Below are 11,720 nucleotides of genomic sequence, written 5' to 3' on the forward strand. Positions count from 1 at the left end.
TTTTGTAAAGCACCTTGAATTGCCTTGTGTTGAAAGGTGCTATATAAATAAACTTGCCTTGCCTTGTCTTACCAACACAAATCTGTACAAGATTGTGCCAAGAAAACAAAAACATATTTGTAGGTAGGTTGTACATTGCCTTTAAAATGTATGTACAATTAGTAGTATAAAATAATTTCTAGTAGACAGGCTTATGAACAAACTGTAAAAAAGTGAACCATCACAGATGCAGAGCAGGGGATAATTGATGTCCTGTGTGTTTCCTCTTGATAATCAGCGTTAATTACAGATATCCATTATATAACTGCGGGGCACACAGGGAATATGTGTGGAGGTGGCCATCAATTCTCTCCTAGCATTCATGCCAGTGTTCACCTGGCAAACAACACCATTCTGAGACACAGAATTCTGACCTAATTACACACTTTGGCTGCAGTTGTGCGGGGAGTGGGAACGCTGTGGGGAGTAATGTGGACCAGTGTTTTAATAAAGTCTATAAAAGGTAGAGCTCGCCCCACCTGCAGTGCTAGGGGTTTCCAGCGCATGTTTTTCAGCAGAGCAGGGGCAGAGCTGAGCGTGCTTTGTGGACGCTTCTTCAGGGTCAGGGACACGACGCCTTTATCTGCCCTCAGCGAGCCGACTAGGTTGCGTAACTGCCAGCCCACCTGTGGATTTGAGAGGGTAACCGCTTGCAGTTATAATTATCTGGATAATGAACAACAATCACAGCATTATATTTGTATTCAGCTTGCAGTTTGAGTTCTGTCCAAGTCGTGATTGGATCTTGCTTGTTCAGCCTTTTGTGCAAATCAAGTGGGTGTGGAGGTGGTACGTCTATCTATAGAGCTGTCATATGATATAACCTGCCCTTCAATTTGAAAACAAAAGCATCTTATAATATCTCTCTCTTCTTTTTTGTTTAGTAAACCAGGCCAACATTGTTGATATTGGATATTCGTAAATAACAAAACTCCACACACATTAAAATGGCTACTCTGAAGTCATGAAAACATTGTGTTGTTCCCAGCTCTTTCTCTTTGATCTTTAAGTAATTCTAATTAAGGCAAACACACAATCTTAATTTAATTTACCGGATTGACTTGAGATCTGATCAAAATGCAAAAAGAGGTGCAGAGAAGATTAGAGGCTCTGATTGTTTTAATTGCAATGCAACATGCTTTGTGCATTTGCACCGTGTCAAATAAGGGCACAATCTACATTTTAGATGTAAACAGACATTACTAAATTCTAGACAGATAATTGCAACCAGAGTCAACTCCTGATTCGACAGAAGGTAAAGTAAAACAAAGATTTCATTAATTATTGAGTTATTAATGTGGATATATAAAAGGAATCGTCCTTTACCATTCAATTAACCATACCTATGTGAGAAATGTAAATTCACTGTTTATGTTAAAGAAGTGCACTTTTATGCTCTCAAACACATGCACACAACATATATAAGAAATGTGGAAGATATCGTAGTACACACGCACACACATACACACACACACACACACACACACACACACACACACACACACACACACACACACACACACACACACACACACACACACACACACACACACACACACACACACACACACACACACACACACACACACACACACGACACACACGCACACTTTAATGATAATATACCCACCACAGTCTGGTGATTGACTTGAATGACTTCATCTCCTGCATGGATCTTCTTACAGCGGTCAGCTGGTGACTACAGAGACAGAAAAGAAATACTGATTAATTGATCCAAGTGTATTGATCCCTGCATACTAGTGGAGGCAAGTTGTGCAACATACTGAAGTTTAACTTGCTGGAAAAAGAGTGTTCCCTCTGGACTGGAAACCAAATGTTGAATATATTTGGAGTGAGATTCCGTTTTCTACACACTACAACCCCTGGTGTGGTGTGAAATCCTCTTCATTGATGTTTGTGAAAAGCATTTTGTTTTTGCCACAGATAAAGCACACTGTTTGGCTGTGGTTTAGTTTGTGGAAGTGTGAAAATGGGATTCTAATCCTCTTACCCCTTCAGTAGTTCCTGTGATCACATGGAGGCCGTCGTAGGTTGACTTGATGTACATTCCCTGATGGACAGAAGGAAGTTTTGCTCAGTAGTTGAAGTATTGCAATTGTTTAACATTCAATTCCAGCATCTTATCCACTTATAACATCTGAATCCTTCAAAATGCATTATCGTATCTCATTAGGTGTTTCTGTCAACAATGACTAAAGGCTAAAATAACTCAAACGCAAATGTATTTTCACCTTTTGTTCCTTGGAAGAGCAGAAACATTAACGTTTTTACTGGCATCCGAAATAATGTTCACAACCTGCCTGTCATTTTAAGCAGCCTAAGAACACAGTGTGCTAAAATCAGAAGCTGCAATATGTTAACTATTGCTTTTTGAGAAAAGAAATGAGACATAATAAAAGGTTTGGGATTCAATGGAACTTAACAAACCTAGATAACTGGAAACTGGATCCACATTGAAAGGGCTAACATTTCTAAAACATACTGTCTCTAAATGTGTCAGGAATTGTAATCTTGTAAACGTTGTTTTTCCAAAAATCATTATCAAATAGTTGTTAAGCAGTTGTCTGGATTCTGCAATATAATATAATAAAAATGAACAAAAGGCGCCATATTAATGTCAATATCAGGATTTTCTTATATCCTGGCAAATATGTTACATCTAATCAAAATTTGATTCAAGTCTACAGAATAAAAGATTGAATACAAATGTAATTCTATAAAGTCATATAGGTTCCTTATCCTATAACAATGCCATTGTACACAGAGGCAAACATATAGATATAACAAATATAAACAACACACACACACGCACGCACGCACGCACGCACGCACGCACGCACGCACCACGCACACACACACACACACACACACACACACACACACACACACACACACACACACACACACACACACACACACACAAGAGTCATTACCAGGCCTTCTGAGGGTTTGATGTTGGTGAGGTGAACCAGCTCGAGGTGGGCTGACTGAGAAACAAGCGGGTCAGATGACACACACACAATGTGCTCACACACCTCTGACAGAGTCTTGCACTAGAGAGAAGAAGAAGAAAATGAGAGAAGACAAATAACAACACACAGAGCTTTTATAAAACAGGTTCAGCAGTGGTGCTTTTAAAAAAAACAGAGATAAAGACTTGTTTTTGTCAATCGTAGACCACATATTTTGTTTCTTTATTTGTGGTTTGCTCTTGGGTTTTACTGAGGAGATAAACATATTTGCTTTCCTAATATAAATACAATGTCTCAGATTGGAATCTGCCATTATTAACACAGTGATGGTTTATTACTGGTGCCTTCTGTAGCATTTGTAGGATTTGTTTGCCTGACTAACAATAAAAGAACATGATTTCCCCCGAGCAGCAAGTACTTAGTTATGCATTTAGTTTTCTTTTTACTTGTCCAGTGCTTTTAAACCTCCATCTCTGAAATATCTACCTTCTCAGAATTATATTGCAGGTGTTAACCAAACAGAACTTGAATGCTGTTGACGGTTTTTGGGACCCTGGTAGAAAGTACCGGTAGGTAGAATCAAGACAGCGGACATCATTTCCTTGATAATCCACAGTGTTGGCTCGAAACACATTTGAATAAGAATCCTATGATATTCATAGTGACCTCAGTAACATACAACATCATCCGTATGATATTCTGGAGTATTCCTCCATTCGCACCACAGCTTTTTATTTTCTTCAGGAGCATTTTCAGAATACATTTTACCCGACCTGAAACTGGACACCCTTGCTGGCTTGTTTGTTTCTCTCACTGTCACAGACCTTTCTTCTATTGCAGAAAGGTCAACTTGCCATAACAGGAAGAGGCGCAGGTGGAACTAATGACATTAACAAGGGCCCTGTCCCTTCAATTACTGCAATGTAATGCAGTGATTAGTGTTTGTATTAGTAACACCTGTACTTGACAAGTCAAAATGACTGCTCGATTATGGCAAAAATCATATTCTTGATTATTTTGGGTCAATAATTGTAATTGCGATTATTAAATGCGATTATTCATTGACTTTGAAAACATCCATTTATTGGAGAAAAAACATTTGAACAGTATGTTTTTAACAGTTGATTACCCTGAACTTTAAGTATAATTCAAAAAATATATATATATATATTATTAAAAAAAAAAAGAAAAAGTACCGGTAATAAGAATAATATATAATATATATATAAAATAATCGTTTTATTTCGATTACGTTGTTTTTGTAATCGTTGCAAGACATAATCGTAATCGCGATTAAAATACGATTAATTGAGCAGCCCTACTGTTAGGGGAACCATTGATCCAAGAAGGTAACAGGGACTTTTTATTCTGGAAGGATTTGTTACTTCTGCCTTCTTTAAATGTCTTATACATCCATTTTATTGGAAGCTAAAACCGTACAGATTCATATATTCCTGGGCAGATATGCACATTTTGGACAATATTTATTTGCTATCATGCAAAGAGTTTGATGAGAAAATCAATACAACTCTCCATCTGTCTGTTTTGCTTCACTCATATATCTCACTCCAAATATGTAACACAATCATTAAGGCCATTTCAATGATGTGTATACAGGACTGTATTAATGTTACCGCTGGTAGTCCCAGTGTACTGACCAATCACGCAACCAGACTTTGGTTTAATGCAGACAAACGGTCAGTCTGTACCAAAATTAGGTGAAAAACAACGGCCGAAATGCAATCTCATCATAACCATTTAGATAACCCTTTACATAAAGAATTTACCTTTTTATTTGCTTAAAAATATATGGTAAACTGGTTACTTGTGTAACCCTCAGATCGTAACAACATCTTTTCTCAACTCAAAAAGAAGGAAGAACTATACATTTTTTAGCTGCGCCCTCACTGATTAACTGGGTGATGTCTGCCCCTTGCTGTTTTCTCAAACTTTTGAAAGAGCCATGGTAGTTGTTTCACTTTCTTTCCTGACTTCATGCTAATCTAATATAATCCCTTCTTGGCTGTAGCTTCAAATTGAATAGAAGGATATTGATCTTCTTGTCTGAGTTTTTGCAAAAAAGCAATTTCTCCAAAATGTAAAACTATTGCTTTAAAATACTACAAGATGTACATTTAAAATGCACTACTAGGTCCAACTGAAGCTTGACTTTTGGTGATTGCAGAGTTAGGAGTAAGGGTATGTGGGACATTTTTAATAAAACAGGACACTACCACCCATGCATGCAGAGCAAATAAGTGACAACTGGCTGAGGAAGCAGGACTCACCACATGAAGGATTTTGTTCTCTGTCTCAAACACCGTACAGTCCTGGGGGGAAAGCAGAATTTAATGTAGCGCGAGCAGAACACCCTGTCTTGCAAATGCTCAGAAACATACGCTGTCAAAATGCTCTGTATACTGTCTGAGCCTCACATTACTGAACCCTGCACCTGCATACTCTTCTATACCCTAGTATAAAAACGCCCACAAAAACAGACACATTTATCTTGATTTACCGGTACACACATATCAGTCACACAAAAGACAGACTGTAAGGGCTTACATAGCAAATAATTGAGTCTTGCTTCGGGGATGTGAGTCTAAGGCTGCTGCATCACACCCACACACAGCATTTTATGACAACCAAAAGCTATCAGCCTTTAAAACACACGCACACACACAAACAATTACACACACCTGCTGTACAATGGTGGTGAGCTCCAGACAGAGCTGAATGACATTATTTCGGGTTACTGAGTAGTCTGCCACTGAAGCAAAGGGAGACCTGGGAGGAACAGATAACACAGCAGGATGTCTCAAAATGTCTTTGCTGCATTAGATCAAGTACAGGGGGATTGAAAGGAGCGTTGTTAAGAGAGAAAGATACTCATAAACACACATAAACAAGAACACACATTTAGAAGAATTTGTTTTACCACTTATTCATGAATGGCGCTGTTGGTGAGTTCTAAATGTGAGGAGTTGTATGTGGAGCTAGAACATTGAATACACTAGGGGGTTTATCATAAGCAGGTATGACATTTTAATTATTTATTATCTCTGTTATTTTTGGTTGTTAAATGTCAAGAAAACGGTTCCTATCTAAAGTATTTTGGTTACATTTTCATTTATTTGTTAATTTACTGGAACCAATGGCGAGCAAGGTTTTTAGTATGTGTTGTTAGTATCTGGAAGGTGTGTGATAATGTAAGACTTAAAAACGAATAAGTTCACTATCAGTGCTAGCTGGGCTGCAACTCCAATATATTTCATTTACAACTACGTTAAATTAAAAGCATAAAATCTTCAAAATGAAGAATCTGTAAACAGAGAATGTTGGAGTTTTTGCTTGAAAATGTACTCACTGAAATAAAAAACAATCCAAATTGTTCGTTTTTTTGAAGGATTCAATCATTTAATCCACTAATTGTCTCATTACTGTTATTGTAAATTAGAAGAATATTAACACCCCTTGAATAAAGTAAGGAATTAAACCTGTAGTTAACTTTGAAAGTTGATGGACTTCAGATTATGCATATTTGTTTTTTTGATGTGCAAAAATAGGAAGGGTTTAAACAGCAAATTGTCGTCAACAGACATGTGAACATTTGAAAAGTAAAACCTACTTATGCAAAATATGAAACTTTACAAACAATGGCACAGTTTGCAGCTGCTCTTTAGGTCAATAGCTCTGTTGCGACCAAGAAAACAAATACATCCAAGTGAATGAAAGGCTACAGGCTAAAAAACAAGACAAATTAGTAGCAGCTCCTAAATCCAAACCCATTCAAATATCTTTAGATACGAGAGAAAGCAGAAAAGTGGAAATGCATCAGTAATGTTCCACCACACAGGAAAGGGGGACAGATGAATCATGCATTAGCGCACAAGGTACTAAGCCATTCTGTCCTGAGAGCACCAATTTAAACTCCTCTACTGACTATTTGTAATTTTAGAAACAAACAAACCAAAACAAAACGGTTCATGCTGTTGAGAGATATTAGCTGTGAGGAGGGTTATTAGACTATTGTATATTTATTATGTTTCTTTGACATTGGCACCATTCATTCCCAAAGTCTCCCACATTTTGTATGCATAGAGTTTCCACTGATGTGTGCATCTTTTTGTCCTGATAGGAGAGGGTCTTTAAAACCCTTTTTTGTACCGACACAATGTTTACAAATGAGGCACCGGGTCGGTTGTAACATAATAGACTATTCAGGTGTGAACAAGGTGTTAGCGATAAGAACCATGTTGGTGCTAATTACTGCATACAGACACAGAGACATTAACACTAACAGTGTTACTTAAAAGTCATTATCATAATAAATGCACCTTCAGGCTTAATGACAGAAAGTATTCAACAATTATTTTTGCTTTGCTAGGTTGTGACAGTGCACTGCAACATATTTGATCTAATTTATTTTTCATATTTATATATGTTTAGTAGCTTGTGGAAGTGCGCGCCAAAATATTTGTTGATATTGTTTATTTGTATTTATTATTTTTGATATTATTGATTTAAATGTAGATATAAATGTATCATTTATTTTTGTATTGGTTTTTCAGTTGAATTATACGTTCAGGGTAATCAACAGTTAAAAAGATACTGTTCAAATTATTATTTGTATTTGTTTGAAAGTTCAATAAATTGATGTTTTCAAAGCCAATTAATAATCGTATTTAATAATCGTGATATCAATTATTGACCAAAGATAATCGGGATTATGATTTCATAGTATAATATTTTAGCTCAGATCAAGTGTTCAACATTTCCCTTGTAGTGGAATCTGAAGTACAAAGTAGCTTGAAAAGAAAATGACTGTTATCTCAAAAAGGATCATTACTTAAGGGAAAGCACTTACCACAGTGCAAACACACACAACACACACACACACACACACACACACACACACACACACACACACACACACACACACACACACACACACACACACACACACACACACAGACGTTGTGCTGCTCTAAAGACCCAGATTAAAACTCAGCCACAGCCTCTCGTGAATGCTATATCTGTGGTTTGTGTGTGATTTGGGTCATTAGTATTGAGGCTGTGTGCTATATTTACGCAGAACCTGAGGCTACAGGGATTGTTTGCTACACGTCAGGATCAAACCGTAGAATACTCCAGGAAATCTTAAAATAATATTATGACATTGGTGGCGTCCAAATGTGTGAGGTATAAATAAAAGTAATATAGTTTCAGGTAAAAAAAGCTCCACTGTAGTATTCTCTCAATACAACCCATTTTTACCCCCCATATTTCTGTTCAAAATGTAGAGTCTGCTGCTTATTCACTAAATTGATTGAAACTAAAAAAAAGATAAACACCGCCACTTTTATGCTATCAGCAAAACATATTCTAAAAACTCTAGTAGTCTCTGTGGCCAAGTTACTAATTCAAAGAGGGAATGAAGAGTCCAAAGGAAGAAGATGCTTTTAGTAATCATGGAAAAATAATGTAACTTTTTTCCCTGACAGATTTAATGTGATGTCTGCGTGGGGATTAAAAAAAGGACACATTAGAGTATCAGAGGCAGGAATAAGGTGATCTGTGCTTTACCCACGCTGTTACTTAATACAAAAGGTTGCAAAATGACTTCTGAAGTCATTAGAGGGAATATGCTGCACATTTTCTCCCCAGATCTTAACTGATGTTGCACGTTTCTGCATCCTCGGGAGGTCTAGCTAGCTAACAGTGGGAGATAACACTTCAGCTTTAACATGGTTTGTGCTAATGTCAGCATTCTGATAAACAGTCTAGAAGTAAGCCCTCTTATGGGTATTAATATCGGAAAACATTTAGCCCAGCTTGGAAACCCTAACCATCATTAGGATCTATTACTGAATTCTGAATTCATCCTTTCCACCACTCATCTAAAATGCAGGCTTGTTTTACTCGCTCCTTTGCCATGCAGTAAGAAACCACATTTTAGGAGATGAGATTTCATTTGAATAAAAGCTCAGTTGGGATTATATACGTTATTTTGTTCATTTCACCAGTGTGCCCGATGGAAGATATGCTTTTCTTCCTGTTTGGTCAAGAGATCAAACGGAGTATTTGACAGTGCCTGAACACATAGCTATATCTCAGGAATGAAGAATAGAGAGCATGAAGCTCCGGCCCTGCTGAGTCTATCACTTTCTGAATGTCGCTTTGCCATTTACAGTTGCATCATCAGGCGTGGGCGAACGTGTGTGTGTGTCAGTGTGTGTGTCAGTGTGTGCAGATGTGGGGAGTGTGCCTGCAAATGTTTGTGTTATGTACAAAGTGCGTGGGTGTTTCTATGGGTCTGAGTGCTTCTGGACGTGGCTTTATGCTTTTGTGTGTCTCGGTGGCCTAAGGACAGATGTGGGTGCCTGGCATTTCGAGAAGCCGATGTCAAAGACCTTTAGTTTCCTATCTGACATGTGTCGTGTGCAGGACTTTGTGTCGAGTCATGAATAAATGAAGTGACAGAGAGAAGAAGAAACAGGGAGAGAGAGAAAAATGTCTTTCATAAAAGATGTCAACAACCAACAGCTGCAAGAGAGTTTGTGTTTTGTGCATTGGAGCTTTTGAACATGCAACAATATGAAACTTTTACAGGTGCTGGATCAACTGAGGGAAGAATAATAACCCTTTCAAATAAAGCATTTAATACATCAAGGCTGCATATCATTATTGTTAGATTGCTGCATTAGGCTATGTTAGAATGGGTTTTGTTCAATTGAACTGGATCTTGTAGAGTTTCCATTTCTTTTTTATCTCAAACATTTACTAAATTAATTATTAATGATTCTGTGTCTTTCTCTATTCGTCTGTAATTGCTGCTGTTGCAACACACATTTCCCCTCCAGATATCAGTAAAGGCTCACTTAACCTTATCTTATGTCAAACAATAATAAACATTTCTGCCTTGAGCAGTTGGCTAGTCGTTTCAGCACTTCACATATCATATATTTACAACATCACTTGTTGTAGTTACTAAATAACAATAATTATTCTGAAGCTTATCATAAATTACAAAAGGTGGTCAAAAAATATGCACCTTCCTCGCTAACCAAACCAAACTATAACTGCCTCCTTCTACTTTTTATTCAAAAAGTTACCAGACTTTGTGCAATACTTCCCATTTTGATGAAAAGCACCATAGAATTGACATAAACCAGATTTTACATCTACATAAAATCCTACATTAACACAAGTATAACAAATGCAGCTAATTAAAATTGAGCTACACGCCAATTGTTTCTATCTGGGTACAAACTGAATGAATGAACCACTAAAGCACCTGTGTCGCCTTTTTTTTGGAATTCATTTTGACATGTAACAGTAAAAGAAATCACATACAACTGGCATTTTTTACATGTAACACTCATTCCTTCTTTGAAAATAGTTATCCTGCTGACATAACAAAAGTAATATAACAAAAACCCTGCATGTTTACTACATCTGTTTACAAGCACTATTTTATTTCTATTGTTATTTTTTTCACTATTTGTATTGGTTCATTGGTTGTATTTCTTTTATATCCTAAATATATTCATGTTGCATTGTTGGAGGAGCCTGGGACTAGCTACTGTGCACATGACAATATAGCCTTGGATTTTGAATGTTGAAGAGGAACAAAGCAAGTATATAAGCATTGTACCTGTCCAGCCAGGCTAGCAGGCTCTTGGCAGCGGTGATGAGGTCGACCACGGAGGTCAGCAGATCGTTGGGAAGCCGCCGTGAGGACCTGCTCTCTGATTGGCTGCTGCGACGGCGGCCGGATATGAAGTTCTGCAGGTTTTTGGCCGAGGCGCCGAGTTTGTGAGCCAGAGTCCTGACGCTCTCTGTCTCCAGACCTGAGTTCTACACACACACACACACACACACACACACACACACACACACACACACACACACACACACACACACACACACACACACACACACACACACACACACACACACAGATCAGCTAAACCTCCAGACACTGAATCACCATGAATACTAATGAGTTTCTTATTCGTCAACATGTTTACCAGCTTTTCTTAAGGAGTCTGATGCATAATAATTACTTATATTACACATTTGTTACAGAGAAGGTCAGCACGATGACTGTTGTCATTTTAGAATACATTAACTATGTGTTAGTTATTCAGGTTGTCATCCACTTGCAGGAATTGTATCCAATTATTTAACATACATTGTTAACCTCTCACTTTTGGCTTATTTGGGTGTAATGCCACTGAACTACTGTTTACTTGTCCAACCAACATTTGAACGAGGCACAAACTTTTACTTTTAGTAACCCAGACCTCCATATCTCTCAGTTACTTGGCATTCATGTCTTGATTGTTCCTCAAGTTATTCTCAATAAACAATTTCCTAATGTAAAGTTTAAATGATGACACAGTGGGACTGTTAAACTACTTTTTGTAACATATCTTTCAACTTTGGCTCAACGGTTTGTTTCAGCAAATTCAGTGAACCAGAAATATGATTAACAACAATCAACACATATATGATTCACTTGTAGAAGCCAAGGTGACATTTCAATTAAAAGTTAATTAATTAATCCAATTATGACGTGTTGTCCAGTTGGGTTTAGTTTATTAATATTTTCTTACATTTTTGTTTCTCACTTGCCAATTATTCCCTTCCAACTATTCCCTTCCAATCCAGTCTACCGAGACC

At 37.4% G+C, this 11,720-nt stretch overlaps 1 protein-coding gene across 1 annotated transcript in view; it reads right to left on the reverse strand.

Annotated features, from left to right (window-relative positions):
* Positions 1 to 11,151, reverse strand: part of cnksr2a (connector enhancer of kinase suppressor of Ras 2a) — a 33,849-nt gene extending 22,698 nt beyond the window's left edge. Inside the window, exons 1-8 of the mRNA XM_010787933.1 lie at positions 11,122 to 11,151; positions 10,690 to 10,892; positions 5,732 to 5,819; positions 5,321 to 5,362; positions 2,994 to 3,113; positions 2,051 to 2,110; positions 1,670 to 1,738; positions 519 to 665 (exon numbers count right to left, since the gene is read on the reverse strand). Of these exons, the coding sequence (XP_010786235.1) occupies positions 519 to 665; positions 1,670 to 1,738; positions 2,051 to 2,110; positions 2,994 to 3,113; positions 5,321 to 5,362; positions 5,732 to 5,819; positions 10,690 to 10,892; positions 11,122 to 11,151 (759 nt within the window). The remainder of the gene's footprint in view (positions 1 to 518; positions 666 to 1,669; positions 1,739 to 2,050; positions 2,111 to 2,993; positions 3,114 to 5,320; positions 5,363 to 5,731; positions 5,820 to 10,689; positions 10,893 to 11,121) is intronic.
* Positions 11,152 to 11,720: the final 569 nt, after the last annotated feature.

The sequence above is a fragment of the Notothenia coriiceps genome, unplaced genomic scaffold (assembly GCF_000735185.1).
Source record: "Notothenia coriiceps isolate Sejong01 unplaced genomic scaffold, NC01 NC01_scaffold00031489, whole genome shotgun sequence".
Taxonomy (NCBI): domain Eukaryota; kingdom Metazoa; phylum Chordata; class Actinopteri; order Perciformes; family Nototheniidae; genus Notothenia; species Notothenia coriiceps.